Raw genomic sequence first — 19,371 nt, forward strand, 5'->3', positions numbered from 1 at the left:
GATTGGACGATAACAAATGTAGCTCCATTATTCAAAAAGGGAGGGAGACAGAAAGCAGGGAACTACAGGCCAGTTAGCTTAACATCTGTCATAGGGAAAATGTTAGAAGCTATTATTAAAGAAGCTATAGCAGGGCACTTGGATAAGTTCAAGGTAATCAGGCAGAGTCAATGTGGTTTTGTGAAAGGGAAATCATGTTTAACCAACTTATTGGAGTTCTTTGAGGAAGTAACATGTGCTGTGGATAAAGGAGAACAGGTGGATGTACTGTATTTAGATTTCCAGAAGGCATTTGATAAAAGTGCCACATCAAAGGTTATTGTGGAAAATAAAAGCTCATGGTTTAGGGGGGTAACATATTGGCATAGATAGAAGATTGGCTGGCAAACAAGAAGCAGAGAGTAGGCATAAATGGGTCTTTTTCAGGTTGGCAAGATGTAACAAGTGGTGTGCCACAGGGATCAATGCTGGGACCTCAACTGTTTACAGTGTGTTTAAATGACTTGCATGAAGGCATGAAGAGATTGATGGGATGGTTGCCAAATTTGCTGTTGACACAAAGTTAAGTAGGAAATTAAGTTGTGAAGAGGACATAAGGGGGCTACAAAGAGATACAGATAGGTTAAGTGAGTGGGCAAAGATCTGGCAAATGGAGTATAATGCGGAAAAATGTGAAATTGTCCATTTTGGCAGGAAGAATAAAAGAGGCATGTTATCTAAATGGTGAGAGATTGCAGAGCTCTGAGATGCAGAGCGATCTGGGTAGCTTAGTGCATGAATCGCAAAAGGTTAGTATGCAGGTACAGCAAGTAATTAGGAAAGCTAATAGAATGTTAAAATTTATGTGAGGGGAATTGAATACAAAAGTAGGGAGGTTGTGCTTCAGTTATACACTAGTGAGACCACATCTGGAGTACTGTGTACAGTATATTGGTCACCTTATTTAAGGAAGGATGTAAATGTGTTGGAAGCAATTCAGAAAAGGTTTACCAGACTAATACCTGGAATGGGCAGGTTGGTTTATGAAGAAAGGTTGGACACACTAGGCTTGTGTCCTCTGAAGTTTAGAAGAGTAAGAGGTGATTTAATTGAAACATATAAGATCCTGAGGGGACTTGACAGGGTGAATGTGGAGAGGGTGTTTCCTTTTGTGGGAGAATCTAGAACTAGGGGTCACTGTTTAAAAATAAGGTGTTGCCCATTTAAAATGGAGATGAGGCAATTTTTTTTCTCTGAGGGTCGTGAGTCTTTGGAATTCTCTTCCTGAAAAGGTGGTGGAAGCAGAATCTTTGAATACTTTTAAGGTAGAGGTGGATAGACTCTTGGTAAGCAGGGGGGTGATAGGTTATCGGGGGTAGGCGGGTTGCAGATTTGAGGTTACCATTAGATCACCAATGATCTAAATAAAAGGTGGTGCAGGGTCGAGGGGCCAAATGGCCCACTCCTCCTCCTTGTTCATATATTCGTATCACTCCTCTGTTTTCCACAGAATTGCTGAAAGTGAAGTCATAGGGCGGAATTTTCCAGGCAGGTTTTGCGGCAGGCGGGAGTGGTGAATCCAGCGGCAGGCAAAAAGTCAGAAATCCAACGGTGTAAAAACAGCTTGGAATTCTCCCAATGGTGGGGCTATGGTGGGTCGGTTATCCCACCGACGAGTGTCGTGAACGCTATTTGCAATCATTAATATCTCATGAATGCTCATTAAAACAGCTCCTCGCCAGAATCTTATCAAACCCGTTTGAAAAGGAGCGGTGTGCATTAGTCGTACCTCAGTTGGCTCGTAACTTCGAGGTGAGTGGAACATAGAGCCTACCCGCCATAGATGTGCACTGGTCTTCTTGCGATGAATGCCACTCTGCTGGGTCTATAGGGTTGGCCTGCTCCTGCTCTTTGCCTACATTGTCCCAAAGACCACCACTGTTCTGTGGTACTCATGCAGGCCTCCACTTTCAGAAACTAGCACTTCAACCAGGGGTGGTCTTTGAGACGAGGGTCGGGTTGATGAACACAATTGGGGCAACGGGGAGGGAAGGCTGTGTAATGGCAGTGAGAGGGAAAGGTGAATACGAGGGGGGCAACAGGGAGGGAAGGCTGTGGAATGGCAGTCAGGAGGAAGGGCAAACATGAGGGGGGCAACGGGGAGGGAAGGCTGTGGAATGGCAGCGAGCGGGAAGGGTGAACACGAGAGAGCCATTCTGGGGTCACACTCTAACCTCTTGTTGCCACAGGAATGAACAGGAGTCTGCTTAGAAATAAAGGAGGAAGGCTTCCTTGCAATGAAAGCCACTGAAAGCCAATGGCTTCATTTGTACTGTTAAAGGGCTACTCAGAACTCACTGGCTTCACATCACAGTCGCTGCATCTTAAGAGTAACACATAGGAATGTAGAATTTGGGAATGCAGGCAATATGAACGAGGCACAGCTGTATCATGTATAGCATACCATCAATGAAAGTCTGTCATGTGTTCACCAGATTTGACACTCCTAACCAGCCAAAGGGCATCCACTCATTGACCATGGTTGTGGTTATTGGAGGTCAATCATCTCAGTTCCAGGACATCATTGCAGGAGTTCTTCAGGGTAGTGTCCTAAGCCTAACCATCATCAGCTGCTTCATCAATGACCTTCCTTCCATCATAAGGTCAGAAGTGGGGATGTTCTCTGATGATTGCACAATGTTCAGTACCGTTCGCGACTCCTCAGATACTGAAGCAGTCCATATCCAAATGCAGCAAGACCTGGGCAATATCCAGGTTTGGGTTGACAAGTGGCAAGTAACATTCGCACCACACAAGTGCAAGGCAAAGACCATCTCCAACATGAGAGAACCTAACCATCCCGCCTTGACACTCAATGGCATTACCATTGCTAAGTCCCCCACTATCAACATTCTGGGGGTTACCATTGACCAGAAACTGAATTGTACTAGCCATATAAATATGGTAACTACAACAGCAGGTCAGAGGCTAGGAATTCTGTGGCAAGGAACCCATCTCCTGACTCCCACAAGCCTGTCCACCATCTACAAGATACAAGTCAGGAGTGTGATGTAATACTCTCCATTTGCTTGGCTGAGTGCAGCTCCAACACTCAAGAAACTTGACACCATCCAAGACAAAGCAGCCAGCTTGATTGGCATCACATCCACAAACATTCACTCCCTCCACCACCGACGAACAGTGGCAGCAGTACAAGATGCACTGCAGGAATTCACCAAGGCTCCTTAGACAGCACCTTCCAAACCCATGACCACAACCATCTAGAAGGACAAGGGCAGCAGACACATGGAAACACCACCACCTGCAAGTTCCCCTCCAAGTCACTCACCACCCTGACTTGGAAATATATCGCCGTCCCTTCCCTGTCGCTAGGTCAAAATCCTGGAACTCCCTTCCTAACAGCACTGTGGGTGTACCTACACCACAGGGACCTCAGTGATTCAAGAAGGCAGCTTCCCACTACCTTCTCAAGGGCAATTAGGAATGGGCAACAAATGCTGGCCTAGCCAGCGACGCCCACATCTCATAAATGAATAACAAAAGCTGAATGGTCATTAATATGCCACATCAGAAATTGGAGCACAGATCTCGTTTGGGTCACTCATCTCAATTAAACTTTAGCATCCCACACAGGGCTCAAGATGTTACATATTTACAATGCTATCTTGGTCACCTCGATGTGTGCGCTAGTGTCTCAGGGCAAGCTGGCATTAACCACCATGCAAGTAGAGCAGGAAAAACTATGGACCCTTACAGTTTCCATACGTTTCATCTTCTGAGCTTCACTTTCTTGCCCCTTGAATCATTAATGTCTTCAATGTTTCCTTTCAGAGAGAAGGCAAAAGCAGATATGGATCCAGGGTTCAATACTGCCTTTGTCAGGGTCCTAATGCAATGGAGGTGGCGAAGGAGGGAGAGGCGACTCTGCGCGCAGCTCCACCAGGAGGAGCATGGTCAAGCAGAGCCACAGCATGAACAGGAGGGTCAGAGGAGAGACCCAGACAATGGGCGTGACTTTCCAGACCTAGGGTTTATTGCCCAAGAGTCTCCTATTTACAAATGAGTGAGAGGCAATGCCGTGCACATCTGTGCTTGTCCCCTGCTCTGGTACATCACATATGCCACATTCATGGTGAAGACCTGATGCCACTTGGAGCTGGATGGTATACCCTGCCACTGGCTTTGAAGTGACTGCAGACTCAATTTCTTGGCCTCTGGTTCTTTCCAAGGATCAATAGGTGACCTGTGCTGCATCTCTCAGTCCACAACACATCGATAAAGGAGGTCACAGATGCCCTTTACAGGAAGGCACATCATTATGTCAGGTTTGCTCTGGGCGAAGATAGCCAGGCTGCAAGATTCACTGGCTTTGCCACCATCTCAGGCTTCCCTAGAGTTCAGGGTGCAATAGACTGCACCCAATGATGCTATATGGGCTCCATGGCAGCAGCCCATAATGTTTATAAACTGTAAGGGCTATCATTCCATCAATATACAAATGGTGTGTGATCATCGAAAGCACATACTGCATGTTTGTGTAAGGTATCCTGGGAGCTGCCATGACTCCTACATCCTGAGTCACTCCCAGGTGCTCGAGTTTTTTGAGGGGCCATTACGCCTGCAGGGATGGCTGCTTGGAGTTAAGGGGTACTGAAATGCTGGCTGATGATAAGCTACCTCTGAGGAGAGGTACAACGCTGCTCACAGCTTCACACGCTCCCTTATAGAGCAGACCATAGGGCTTCTGGAGATGTGCTTCAGATGCTTGGGCTGCTCAGGTGGCTCACTACAATACACATAGGGTTTCCCGCGTCATCGCAGTGTGTTACACCATTCACAACCTGGCAATGCAAAGGGGTGAACCCCTGCCAGAGAATAAACTGAAGGAGGATAAGAGCTCATCGTAGGATGAAGATCCAGAGGCCTAAGAACCTCAGGAGGCTGCTGAAGGTCAATATGAGTGCGAACACGCCATGGAGGAAGGAAGACGGAGACGTGCCTGTTATAAGTTAATTGCTGACAGGTTCCAGGAAGAGTAAAATTAAGTGAGGGCATATGGCCACATCTCTCCTAGCCCTCAATGCCATTTTCTTTCAACTCAGGGGATGTCTACCCACTTGCAGCAAGAATGAGCCATGTAGTCACACTTGCACATTTTGGCCTCATTAATCGCCCGGCCATGATCTTTGCTTTGGTCTATGGGGCCCTGTGAGTGAGCTCATTCTGGGAACTGAGAGTCCACTGAGGAACAAGAGTGAAATGAGAAAAGACTTGAAGCCTTCGTCACCACCTAATGATGCAAACACTACTGCGACTGAGATGTGGACATTCCTAGGAATCTGCCTGGTGTTCCACCGCCTGTCGTTGCATTTCTAGCGTTAAGTTGGTGGGCGCTTCCAGAGGCTCATCATCTGACTTGGACCGAGTGGGTAGTTGGTCTTCAGCGGCCCCCCCGAGTGCTGGAGTCCTGGGCTGTCCCTGCATCCGACTGTTATGGGGCCAGGTCAGTGAGGCGTTCTTCAGAAAGTGAGCCTGAGCCTAATCTACAGCTGTGCCCCACCGATGTGTGTGTCTCTGAGCTGGTGGAGGGTGCATGTGAGCGCCATGATGATTCTTCCAGATCTTCCTCTTAGAATGTAGTCTAGGGGCTCACACTGGTGCTGGACTGGCTTGGGGACCTTGATATGCTGGTGCCTAGAAAATAGAAAATAGAGGGCAGAATTTTACGCTTGGCGTGTGGGCATGCACCCGACACGCCCGAGCGTAAAATGACGTGTGATGACGTCGAGCGTGCGTCCTAACGTCATTGTGCACTCACTAGATATTTCGTTCGGCGGGCGCACGCCGGAGCCAGCTGCGCGCCCGCCGATAATTAAAAGGCTTATTAAGGCCATTAACAAGCTAATTAAATTCAAACTTATGTTGCCTGTCCAACCTTACGGTTGGCGGGCAGGCGAAAAGGCCATGCAGCCTTTACAGTTTTTAGTAAACCTCATCCACGAGCAGAATGAGGTTTCTTAAAGCAAATAAACATTAAATAAAAGCTTTATTTTGGAATTAAAAACATGTCCCATCTCATGTGACAGAGACACATGAGGGGACATGTTTTATTAAATTTTTACTGTCTTCATTAATTTTTTTAAAAAGCGCTTCAATCTCTTGGACTACATCCAAAGGGATTGAATCGCTCTTTTGTGCGCATGCGCGAACTGCAAACTAGGCCCGGCTCTCCCTCCTCCCCCCGCCTGAGCACTGCTGCTCGCGATCCACATAGGGCGGGCCTTAATTGGCCCACCACGTGAAATCGTGGAGCAGAGCCGATCACAGGAGGCCGTTGGCTGCCCGACCATCCCTCCCTCCCTCCCGCCGTCGCCAAGCACCCACGCCAAGGGCAAAATCCTGCCCAGTTTCAATTAATGAGCATGAGTTAGATAAGACTGCAATTGAGTCACTGTCATTGTTTGGATTTGATGACGTGGTGGAGCTGTGATCCGTACTAGGTTGCTGGGAGAGGCTGATCTCCCCTTCCCCATCGCAGCAACCCCTGTCCTCCCCAGTTAGCTTGGCTGCAGCCTCCTCAAACTCACTGAGGGCAATGATGTTGGCCGTCCCTCCACCGGTCTGTGATCTCTCATGTCTGTTGTGCGCCAGCTTGGCCCGTATGAAGAAGAAAGAAAAGCATGTGATAAGAAGGGATGGAGCAGAGGTTGGGTGAGGTGCATGTCCCGTGTGTGTGGTGAGCCCTCCCCTAATGGGCCAGAGGATGGAGTGTGAGCAACATGATAGATGAGATGGTGGTGATGTGAAAGTCTCGGTGAGAGAATGAGTGTTGATATGTGTCCCCTGCTAATGATTGTGCAAGGTCCCTGAAGAGAGTAGCTGTTTTAGGGCATGATGACATGTTGAGAGTTTGATATTGGAGGGAGTTGAAGGATGACTTGCCCTGGCAGAGCAGATAAGATCATTCATTCTCTTCCTGCACTAGGTGGCATTTTGGGCGTGGTTGCCAGCCACGCTGACCTGCTCCGCGATGTCCTCCCAAGCGGGAGAGGTGAGGCTGCTGCGCTTCCTGCAGGCACCCCTGGGATACAGGACTTGCCTGTGCATCTGCACTCCTCTGATCAAGGCCTGGTGGGTGCTGCCTTCTTCTTGAGGCTCTTGGCCACATTCTTCTGGTTGCAAGGCATCTCTGCATGTGTCCAGAAGACAGGTGGGCTGGAGAGAGTGAGATTGTCTGTTGGACTGGCCTTTAAGTATGCCGCCCGGACCTTTGACCCAGCCAGCTGATGGAGGGCAGATGAATTAGCTCCCGACCCGCCAGGTGATTCGGCCCAATTTTTGCCGAATACATAGTTAATGACCCTCCAAGAGCGGAATCGGGCGTGAGTTCCCACCTTTCCAGCCAGCGGGGTGGGTGCCTCTGAAACCGTTCACCACCGTATTTAGTCTCATAAATGCAAAATTCACCATAATATCAGAAATTAAAGTAATGAAGGAAGGTTAAAGAAGACAAGTATTTTGGGGGGAGAAGGGATAGGGGAATGTAGATTCTGAGCGACCCAATTTTCAAATTATGGTGATTGACAAATTATTGACAAATATCAGACCATCAAGATTGATTTGTTACACTAAGGCCTAATGTTAATCCCTGGGTTATCAGTAACACCTTAGCTTGTTGTTTCAGTCATTTCAAAAAAAGTTTTCTACTGGCTATATCATGTGAAATCTCTGCCCATGGGATTTCTCTTTTCTTTCAATTGGCCCTTTAAATATAGGGCCAGACCTCCTTCTGGGTCATGATCTGACCCAGACATTCTGCCCTTGGGACACAATTCACCGGATAAGGTGTCTCATCCTCAGCAATTGGCTGATATTCTTGCCGGGTGGCCTTTAATTGTCTGGCCATTTCTTAATTGGGCTAGACATTGTGCGAGAGTGTGCTTCATCTTCCGCCATTAGGAACCCACCTTTCACCATTAAATCTTGCCCAATATGGCTGATCCTCAACCTCAACTCCTGTTTGTTTGTTCCATTCCATTCATGATTTAGCAAGTGCTGCCCAACATTAGGTGTGCTTCCGTGATTGGACAACACTTGCTAAACAATCCTGATTGTGTCAGGAATTATACTGACAATCAATTTAAGATTATCAGTCGGGCTTGCAGTATGGCTCAAAGCTACATATATTCACACACTGGGTCCTGTCCTTTGTAAACAGAAAGAGTATGTCCATGTATTGCATCTTTTTCAGCTAAACAAAAGCTTGGTAGTTAACTGTTCTATGATATATTTTCCATGGCAACACCTCTACCAATCAGAGTCCACTTGCCAACCAATCGGCACTGTCTTCTTATGCAGTATAAATTGCTGTTCCTTTAGAATTGGCATTCTTTCAAATCTGTCCTGATGAGTGCAAGATGAAAAGCTTTGACAGCATGTTTCTGTTTTCAGCAATACTCAAGTCCTCCACTATCAAACAGCTGGTTATATAAATAAATACATAATTACATAAAGTTTATTTTACTTAAATTAATTTTGAATTGCTACACATTTTGCAAAGAATCAAATGTTTACTCTGAATAAATTTTCTTTAAAAATTACAACGGTAGTCATAGAATAGAAAAACAAACCACTTTAATACCTTGTTCCAAAAAAATTCTTTAATGTTTGATTTGTAGAAGACAGTCAGTAAAAATAATTATTTTACATATCTTAGTTTTTATACTGCAGTGCTAGCAGTGTGCATACTAACGTTCTACACAATTATATTTTTATTGCAAGTTCTCTGCCTTTATTGTGGTTCATGTAAACTCCACTGCAAATCTGCACTCAAAAGTGTTGCTGATGATTACGTCATGTTTATTTGTTGAATGTTTGGAAATTATTGAGTTTTTGTTAGATTTGCCATTTTTAAAGTCAAGCATGCCTTACCCAACCAGTGATTATGTAAGTTTCAATATTTTTAATGTTTATGTCCATCACGTTAAAATCATTTCTCTATATTCTGTTAATTGTTCCTCAATTTTTGAGGAGTTAATTTCAAAATTTATTTAAAAAGGAAAGTTTCCAAAATATGTTGTTGACGTTGTTGAAGCTGTAGATTGATCTTCAGTAAGGCTCGTTAAAAGGGAAGTTCAGATGACTTGAATCTCTCCAAACTCTAATTCCATCTCTCTACAAAAGTAAAGAAAGGTCAATCAGGTCCTATAGTATTTTTAGAAAGTTTCACATTTATTCAAAGGTGCTCAGCTATGTGCAAATTTCTGTGCAGCAGCAGGTTAGAAACCGGTCAGTCAGAAGCTGAAGTGTTAACTTTTCTCTTCTCTCGATGGATGCCCACTGATGTTTCCCGACATTTTGTGTTTCATAGATTTCTAAAATTTGCAGTTTGTTTTGCTTTTATTTCCATCACAGGTCATTGGAATGCACAAATAAACTGAAGTTGCAGGTTACAAATTGGGTAAAGGTTGTGCTGCATTTCCACATCTATATCAGTGCACCTTCCGCAGTGGGCATTCTCTGCCATGGTTTTACTTGGGAACCAAGTAAGGAGGAGGGAGGGAAATGGCAAAACACCGAGACTGGTGTACTGGTGGCCAGTTGTCGAGTGATTGAGAGGTCAGTTGCTTATCCTCTCAGATATGGGATGATACATAACACTGTATTACACATGAAACGTGCATAGCATCATGGTCTAGAGAAGAATACATAGCTCTATGGTACACATGGAATGGTATACAGATCTATGGTACATGGGGGAATACATAACATTATGGTACATGTGGAAGGGTACATATGGCACTATGATACAAGAACACTCAACAACTAGGAGAAGGAGAAGGCCACTTGGCCCCTTGATGGAAGGTGCACAGCACAATGGGAAACTTGGAAGGGTACACAATACTATGGTACACATAGAAATGTAAACAGCATTATGGTATATAGATAGAGACTAGAACTAGGGGACACAGTTTAAAAATAAGGGGTCTCCCATTTAAGATGGAGATGAGGATTTTTTTTTCTCTCAGAGGTTTGTTAGTCTATGGAATTCTCTTCCACAGAGAGCAGTGGAGGCAGGGTCAAAAAATATTTTTAAGGCTGAGTTAGATAGATTTTAGATTGACAAGGGAGTCACAGGGCATAGGGGTACAGGAAAGTAGAAGCCACCAGCAGATGAGTTATGATCTTATCAAACTGCAGAGGAGACTTGAGGGGCCGAAAGGCCCACTCCTGCTTCTAATTTATATGTTTGCATGTATGTATGCTGTATGCTACACATAGAAAGGTAAGTAGCACCATGGAACACATGGAAGGATACAACACCATGATACAGAACATTATGGTTCTGAGGAGTTCCCAAAAATCAGCTTGGTTTGGAGGAGAAGCAGTAGCCGTGAGTCCCAATTATACCCCCCAATTTCACTCACACCGCTGCCAACTTTTACTCCTAAAGAGATCCAAGCAAGGTAAGTTTTAAAAAATTTATAATGGTTTCCTTGTGAACCAGGAAGAGCTTATGTTAATGTGTTTCAGGGGTCTCCTGGGGGCTCATGGCACCCCAAATCCCACTCCTATCTGCTGACTTCCAAGCTATTCTCATCATCTTTGGGTGTCTTGAGGGTGACAATGAGTCCAGAAGTTAAAATGTCCTGAGATTCACATGGTCTTGTCCACTTGAGCTTGTCACTTGCTTTGCTCCTTATATACACGACTCCAGTTAACAACATAGCTATGAAGTTTTTTTTTTACTTACTTCTAATGTTGGCACTATCAATCTTCCATTGCAGTCAAATGATTCAATTTGTTTCATATCTTCTTTAGACAGTATGAAATCGAACACCTGTTTTATAAGACATATATTTTCAAAGAACAAAGAACAAAGAAAAGTACAGCACAGTAACAGGCCCTTCGGCCCTCCAAGCCTGCGCCGATCATATTGCCTGTCAAACTAAAATATTTTGCACTTCCGGGGTCCGTATCCCTCTATTCCCATCCTATTCATGTATTTGTCAAGCTGTCTCTTAAACACCACTATCGTACCTGCTTCCACCACCTCCTCTGGCAGCGAATTCCAGACACTCACTACCCTCTGCGTAAAAAAGCTTCTGACAATCTACTCTCTCCATGCCACTCATAATTTTGTAAACTTCTATCAAGTCACCCCTCAATCTCCGTTGCTCTAGTGAGAACAATCCGAGTTTCTCCAACCTCTCATCATAGCTAATAACCTCCAGACCAGGCAGCATCCTGGTAAACCTCCTCTGCACCCTCTCCAACGCCTCCACATCCTTCTGGTAATGTGGTGACCAGAATTGCAGGCAATATCCCAAGTGTGGCCTAACCAAGGTTCTATACAGCTGCAGCATGACTTCCCAGCTTTTATACTCAATACCCCTGCCGACGAAGGCAAGCATGCCATATGCCTTCAGATGTTCCTATTACATAAACATTATGTTCAACATTATCTCAATTAACATTGTATCTGCAATGATATACACAAAACTTTGAAGGAAACTTTTAACTTATTTCAGTTATGTAGGCTGCTTACTGCCAAAGAAAAAACAATAGCTAAAAAGTAAATAACCAATCAATTGATTTGTTGTGATAACTACACGGTGCCCACTTTACAAAATAGATCTCTATGGTTTGGCACAGTCTAGGTATTATGTCGATCTCAGGTTCAGTCCTGGTGCATGGCAACAACATGACCACCAAGTCCTCCTCAAGACTCATGCTGTTCTGTCTTCAACATATATCACTTATCTTGTCACTGGGTCAGAATCCTATCACTCCCTATCTAACAGTATTGTGCGAGCACCTTCACCACTGCAGAATTTCAAGAAAACAACCCACTACCACTGTCTCAAATGCAACTGGAAATGGGCAATAAATGCTTGCCTTGCTTATGGTCACATCCAAAGAATTAATTTTTATTGGTGAATTTCAGTCAATTTTCACCTTTCACAACTCTCCATTCCTGTTATTATAATTTTTCATTCCTGCGTCAGATGTCTAGTCCCAATTCTTCAACATATACACAATAGCCAGTGTCTCAGTGTGATTCACAAACTAAGTAATGGAAGTGTTTGTTTGACTCATAACTTTGAGGTTAGAATGCAACTCAAAACTCATTGCTTAAATGTGTTGTTTTGTGTAATGTTTACTAGAAACTCTGCTTCCTAGGACTCTTCGGGGAGTTCCACAGCCCCAATACTGTGAGGTTCCTGAAACAAACTTTGGTGTAATTAATTGAACTATATAAGCTACTTTTGCCACTCGACTGTTCTTTTGCAGAAATATATTTCAAGGCTCCTAATTAGGCTTAGTAAATTTGTAATTCTGTCAGTCAATTTGAAGACTGGATTGTTTGTTCTTGTGGCTGTTACTTAATATAAAGCTTTTGTAACTATACACTGGAATTTGAATAATTGAGTTACTGCACATTTCCATTTACAGGGGTATCTCCACTCTTGCACTGCAATGATCCTAATCAAAGTCATAAATAATATCATTTGTGACTAAGGGCAGAATTTTCTGGATGGCAGGGGGGTGGAGCGGGAGCGTGCATGGACCCAATCGCCGCTCGCGATCAGGTCCGTGCCACCATTTTACCCGGGTGGGCCAATTAAGGCCCACCCAGTGTACCTCATGACTCCCATGCATAGTGGGAGTGGGCGGGCGGCGGTGGGCACGCTCAGCCTGCTGGGTCCAACAGTGACCTGGTGGCCTGTATAAAGAATGGCCTGGCAGCCTTGGAAAGGCTGCTTACGATGGCTGGACGAAGGGCTCTGCAGAGGGGCAATGGAGGTGACGCAAGTCCGGAGGGTAGGCCATCAGGGCAGGCCAGGCCGGACGGTAGGTCATCGGGGCAGGCCAGGCTGGAGGGTAGAATGGGGGGCCAGTGTGCATCATGGCGGGAGATGCTGGTTCCCCAGGATGGGAGGAGGAGGCCCCACCACATGATGAAACGTGCCTGGGAGGAGGTGGTGGAGGTGGTGAGCTTCCACGACGTGGTGAGTTGCATCTGGATCCAGTGTCACAAGCGGTTCAACGACTTGTTGCGCTCTGGAAGGGTGAGGACAATGTTGGCATTGGTCACTTAACACAGCAGGTCGGCTTTCCCCCCTGCTGCCCGCCCACCACAAGTCTGAATATAGTGACTGCATTGAATCATTGACAGCATGTGTCCTTTGCTGGGTGGACCAGCACATGTTCCCCATGCTGAGGTCAGCCTGAGGGGGAGGCGAAGAGATAGGTTCTGTGCCTTTGTGTGAGTATTTGGCGGCAGTGGGGTGAGGAATCACTGGAGCCCTGATATGTCCCACTCTGGTTGGGGTGGGCCATGTGCGAAGAAAGTCCATGTACAATTTGCACAAATCAATGCTCTTCTCTCATTTTCAGGAGAAGAATGCTCATAATGTGGCAGAGCGTGCGAGGACTGGCGGCGGCCAGACGCAGATCGCCATTCTCAGCCGATTTGAGCAGGGGGCCCTGGATTTGGAGAGGCGCCATGTGCCCAGGTGCACTGGTGTCGGTGAGGCTGGGGTGCCACGGCCAGGTATGTATGCCCAGCAGTGAGGTCAGAATTGTTCTCCCAACAGCCATAGCAGTGCTGAATGTTAATTGATTTAATTTTGCAACATGGCTTGACCATTGCTTATGGAAGGACGAGTGCATAATGATCCGGGCAACAGGGATGCACTTTGTCATTGTCTCCACGTTAACTGATCCAATGTTCTTGTTCTTCCTTTCAGCATCAGCGGAGCCGGACCCGGGGGGAGGAGCACCTGAGGGCCCTGAAGTTTCACCAGCGTCACACCATCTCTGCCAGGCAGGCACCAGCGCAGGTACTAGCACCTTGGTAGGAGTCAGAACATCAGCTATTGTCCTGGGGCACAGTGGTGAGGTACGCTGGAGGAGCTGGCAGAGACAGAGAGTGCCCATGGTGCCAGCAGTCGGAGGACTGCAGGGAACCAAGCACATGCTCAGTCGGTGCCTGATGATGTGTCTCTGGAGTCGTCCGCAATGCAGCAGGGACATGAAATGCGGCCGGGTGTGTGGGAACTTCTGGGGGAGATACATGAGGCTATGCTTGGTTTGGTTTCCATGGTGGGGGAGTCTACGCGGACAATCGCCGAAGCAATGAGCCACTTGTCCGAGTGCCACACGTCCTCCATGGAGAGACCGGTGACTCTCGTGGAGAGGGTCCTCCAGGAGACCCATCATGGCTTCCTGGGGATGCGCTCGGACCAGCAAGCCCTCACATCGGCATTGACATCAGCTGGTCAGTGCCAGTGTGGGAGATGGTGTGGGCACCAAGTTCCCAGCTTGGTGCCCATCCATTCACGGTGAGCAGGGAGGTCCAAAGTGACCCCACGTTGGCGCAGCAGCTGCCTGTCGTCTCTGGGGCTCCTCTCAGGGCGCTCCGGATGAGGGCGGCAGCTTCTCCGCCCCACTCCCAGTGACCGTTGCATCCGGTGAGGCTGCGATGACAGGGAAGATGCCAACTGTGGAACTGGCAGCTCCATCCCAGGCGAGGGTAGCACAGGCTCCATGGGCCAGAGGACGACCGCCAAGGTCATCGAGGCCAACAGGACAGCAGAGTCAGCGGGCTGTCTCAGATGCCACTCCCAGCAAGGGGGCAGCACCAAGAGGTAGCACCCGGAAACGTAAACATAAGGCACCCTAGGCACACCATGGGATAATCACTGGTGCTTTTGTGTTGGTCCGAGATGAGGTCTTTATGATTTGCTTTGAATTGGAACGCCCTTGTCATTTTGTTTCATGGCCAAGATATTTAGGTTGGCGAGTGGGGGGGGGGCGGGGCCCACTCGCCGACGTGTAAAATGACGCGGGATGATGTTGGGCGGAACTCCCGATGTCACCCCCGCGTCATTTCAATTTTCAGGTCGGTGGGGGCGCAGCCAAATCAGCTGTGTGCCCGCCGACCTGTCAACGGCCAATTGAGGCCATTTAAAAACTAATTCAAGTAATTAATAGACCTGCCCGTCCAACCTTAAGGTTGGTGGTCAGGCCAGGAACCCTGGCGGGCATTAGAAAAAGCCATGAAACCTCATCCACGGGCGGGATGAGGTTTCATGAGAGTTTTTAAAAATTTAATAAAAGTTTGATTAAAAGTGATGGACATGTCCCAACTCATGTGACAGTGTCACACGAGGGGAGATGTCAGGGAAATTTTATTTTTGTACATTTATCATTTTTAAATTTGGCGCCGATCTCCCTGAGGCAGCACTTAGCCTCAGGGAGATGAGTGCGTGAAAGAGCACACTCTCGGCTGAGGGAACCCCCCCACCGCCCGCACAGGGAGTGCACAGCACTTCCTGGCGGACGTCATGCTGGGCACACCCCCAATTGAGGCGCCGATCGGAGGCACACCTGCACGTGCCCGCTCCTGCACTCCCCACCCCCCACCACTCCCCCACACCCAACAGGGGAAAATTCTTCCCATTAAGTTTCTTTGCCTGTGATATTAAATTCAGACATGTGACCATGGCTGAGGGTGCCTCTTTTCTTCTGCATGTGTACGGTTTCCAAAAATGTTAAGAGTGCTTTGTGGGACATTCAGCTTTCTTAACAAGGCACTTAGTTACTGTTCCTAAACTGGAGGTTATCGAGTATGAAGCCTACAGCTCAGGCTTGTCCTGGAGGTCCACCTGTGGTGTGCTAGCTGAAGGTTCATTGGATTAAAGCCTCCTGGGTGTCCATGCCTCCCTGCAGTCTACCCAGGTCAGCGTCTACCCCCTCAGCATTTCCGTGTGCATGCTTATCCTCGGACTCATTGCTGGATTCATCGTGTGCAGCTGCAGCCACTGCTTGTACATCTTCTTCGTCCACAGTGTCCCCTCTTTCCAGTGCAAGATTGTGGAGTGCGCGGCATGCAACCACTATCAGCGACACATGATCTGGGGGGTACTGAGGTGTGCCCCCTGAGCGGTCCAGGCATCGGAAGTACATCTTGAGAAGACTGATGGTTCTCTCCATCACAGCCTTTGTGGAGGTGTGGCTCCTATTGTACCGCTGCTCAGCTTCTGTTATTGGATGGTGGTGAGGTGTCATGAGCCACCTTCTGAGGGGATAGCCCTTGTCACCCAGCAGCCATCCATCCAGCCGGGCTGGAGCACTGAAGAGCCCCGGCACCTGGAAGTGTCTGAGGATGTAGGTGTCGTGGGAGCTGCCTGGGTACCTTGCACAGACTTGCAGAATCAGCATCCTATGATCACACACTATCTGCACGTTCATGGAGTGGAAGCCCTTCCTGTTGACAAAGGCACCGGGCTCACCTGCTGGTGCCTTGATGGTCACATGTGTGCAGTCTATAGCACCCTGGACACGGGGGAAGCCAGCAATGGCCGCAAAGCCTCTGGCTCGCTGTGTCTGGCTTGCCTGGTCCCAACGGAAGTAGATGAAGGTCAATGCCCACCTGAACAGAGCATCTGTAACCTGCTTGACAGAGGTGTTGACGGCTGATTGGGAGACACCGCAAAGATCACCCACCGACCCCTAGAAGGAGACAGAGGCATAGAAGTTGAGGGCAGCTGTAAAGTTTGGAGCCACTGGCATGGGGTGTCCACCCACACAGTTAGCAGAGATCTCAGACCCAATCATCTGACAGATATAGTTGACTGTCTCCCTTGAGAGATGGAGCCTCCTTCAGCACTGCACCTCAGACATATTGAGGTAGCTGCTTTGCCGCCTGTATACCCTGGCAGCAGGATAGTGGCGTCTTCTGCGACCCCTTCCGCCTTGGTCTACCTCTTGGCCCTGCGCCCCTTGTGCCTGCGCCTGTCCTCCCAAATGTGGCTCCCCTGGAGGCTGAATGTACATTCCTGGCCTCCTCCTTATTCTATCCCTCCCTTCCTCCTCAAAGGAGGTGCCTCCAGTGAACAGTTCAGCTTCCATTCCCAGGCTATGGGAAGGCTTCCTGAAACCTGTAGGCCCAAAAAGGTTTCCTCACTGCAGAGTGCTGACCTGAAGGTTAAGAGTCCAGACTAAGCAGCTGGAATGCGTTTTGAAGTATTGCAGATCACACAGGCAAGTTTCAAAAACTTTGAAAAATCAATACTTGAGAGAGAACACAAGCAACCCAGTGAGCTCTCTTATCCTGCCTGTGGATGAGGATTATACAAATGTGCCCTACCCGCCTGCTTGTTGCGCCCGTGCGCCGACCCAATGATTGCATGGGCACCGAAAAATCGGCGTCGATTGGTGAGGCAAGGGCCTTAATTGGCCTGTTAATTAATGGTGGGCGCGCAGCGGATATCCTTGCATGCCCGTCCAACAAAATATCGCGATGGCGTGCGGTGACGTTGGGATGCTTGCCCAACATCACCGTGCGTCATTTTATGCGCGGACGTGCGGGGCCCGTCTCCGCACGCCAACGGGAAAATTCTGCCATAAGAGTGTGGTGCATTATCCCTCCTTAAAGGAGTGAGACAGAGAAGGACACGGAGATAGGCAGCAACACCTAAAAGAGTGAAGGAGAGAAGGACCCGAAGACAGACAGTAGCAGATAAAAGAGCAAGAGAGGGTAGGACCCAGAGACAGTCAATCGCAACTTACAGAGCTATCCAATCCAATTCAATCCGTGGCTTCAGACTGGACTGACTGCGTTCTGAGAAAAATCAAAGTGTGAAGTCACAGGACAACAGGTAGTTGATTGGAGAGCATTGTTCTCATTAATCTTTAAAATTCGGGTAATTTTAGTAGCTGTAAGGTTTTATTAGTAGCAGTGAGGTTTACTAATAGTAGTAAAGTTTATTAGATTGGTTGGTGAATATTTCCTATTTATCTTAACTAGGGAATTTCAATCAGGGTAAGTAGAACATTTATTGAAAAAAAAAGCATATAAGCACAGGCAGGTCTAGAGACATTAAATAAAATTTACTCAGTAAAAGAATTAATTAATTAAATGTTATAAAGATGGCAATGCAGATTATGTGGCGGCTGCAGAATGCAATAAGTGTCTGCAGCTGGAGAAATTTCAGCTCTAAGTCTTTGAGCTGGAGGCCGAGTTGCAGATAATGCAACACATCAGGGAGGGGGTACGTTACCTGGACACTTTGTTCCAGGAGGCGGTCACACCCCTTAGTTGTCTGATTTGGTCCATGGTCAGAGATACCGGACTGTGAGTCAGGTATGTATGGGAATAGAGGATGAAGGAGTTGAGAGGAGCCTCCATCTTTGCAATTGCCCAATAGTTTCCAGGTTCTTACAGCTTTTCTGGATGAAAGCAGGAGTGGATGAGCGAACTGACCATGGCACCATGGTACAGGAAACCATTCAAGCTGGGAGAGTTAATAGGAATGTAGCTGCAGTTGGGGATGGCATAGTCAGGGGGACAGATACAGTTCTCTGCAGCTGAGAGCTTAAGTCCAGAAGGCTGTGTTGCCTGCCCAGTGCCAGGGTTCGGGACATCTGTTCTGGCCTGGAGAGGAACTTGCAGTGGCATGGGAAAAGTCTAGTTGTCATGGCCCAAGTAGGTACCATTGACATAGGTAGAAGTGGGAAAGAGGTTCTGCTTAGAGACTATGAGCAACTAGGGGCTAAATCAAAAAACAGAATCTCAAAGATAATAATCCTGAGCCAGGAGCAAATTGGAGTAGGTCAGATAAGATTAGTGAGTTAAATGCATGACTTAAAGTTTGTTGTGGGAGAAATGGTTTTGATTCATGAGGCGCTGGCACCAGTACTGGGGAAAAGTGAGAGCTGTATTGTTGGGATGGTCTTCACCTGAATTGTGCTTGGACCAGTGTTCTGGCAAGCCATATAACTAGGGTGGTACAGAGGGCTTTAAACTAAATGGTGGGTGAGGGATCAAGTGAGGGAAGATGTGATAAATTAAGAGAGAGAACAAGGCAAGCGAGCAAGGTAGCAATAAGGGAATTGATAATCTGAGTGCAGCAGGAAGGGACAGAGTGTACAAACTTCAGAGTTCAATAGCAGATAAGGCTAGGTTGCAAAAATATTAAAAATACAGAATTAAGGGCACCCTATCTGAATGTACAGAGCATTCACAACAAAGTAGATGAATTAACGGTACAAATGGAAGTAAATAGATATGATCTAATTGCCATTACAGAGACATAGCTGCAGGGTGACCAAGACTGGGAACTGAATGTTCAAGGGTATTTAGGAAGGATAGGCAGGGAAAAGGAAAGGAAGGTGGGGTAGCACTGGTAATAAAGGATGAGATCAGTCAATTAGTGAGAGAGGATCTTAAATCAGAAGATCAAGATGTAGAATCAGTTTGGGTAGAGCTAAGAAACAGTAATGGGCATCAAACATTGGTAGGAGTTGTTTGTAGGTCACCAAACAGTAGTGGTAATGTAGAGCATGGTATAAATCAGGAAA

The 19,371-nt window shown here is 47.1% G+C and overlaps 1 protein-coding gene across 1 annotated transcript in view; it reads right to left on the reverse strand.

Annotated features, from left to right (window-relative positions):
* Positions 1-8,942: 8,942 nt before the first annotated feature.
* The window catches only part of akr1a1a (aldo-keto reductase family 1, member A1a (aldehyde reductase)), a 51,371-nt gene continuing 40,942 nt past the window's right edge, over positions 8,943-19,371 (reverse strand). Inside the window, exons 9-10 of the mRNA XM_078550408.1 lie at positions 10,754-10,840; positions 8,943-9,174 (exon numbers count right to left, since the gene is read on the reverse strand). Of these exons, the coding sequence (XP_078406534.1) occupies positions 9,109-9,174; positions 10,754-10,840 (153 nt within the window). The 3' untranslated portion in view covers positions 8,943-9,108. The remainder of the gene's footprint in view (positions 9,175-10,753; positions 10,841-19,371) is intronic.

The sequence above is a fragment of the Cetorhinus maximus genome, chromosome 1 (genome assembly GCF_964194155.1).
Source record: "Cetorhinus maximus chromosome 1, sCetMax3.hap1.1, whole genome shotgun sequence".
In the NCBI taxonomy this organism is placed as follows: domain Eukaryota; kingdom Metazoa; phylum Chordata; class Chondrichthyes; order Lamniformes; family Cetorhinidae; genus Cetorhinus; species Cetorhinus maximus.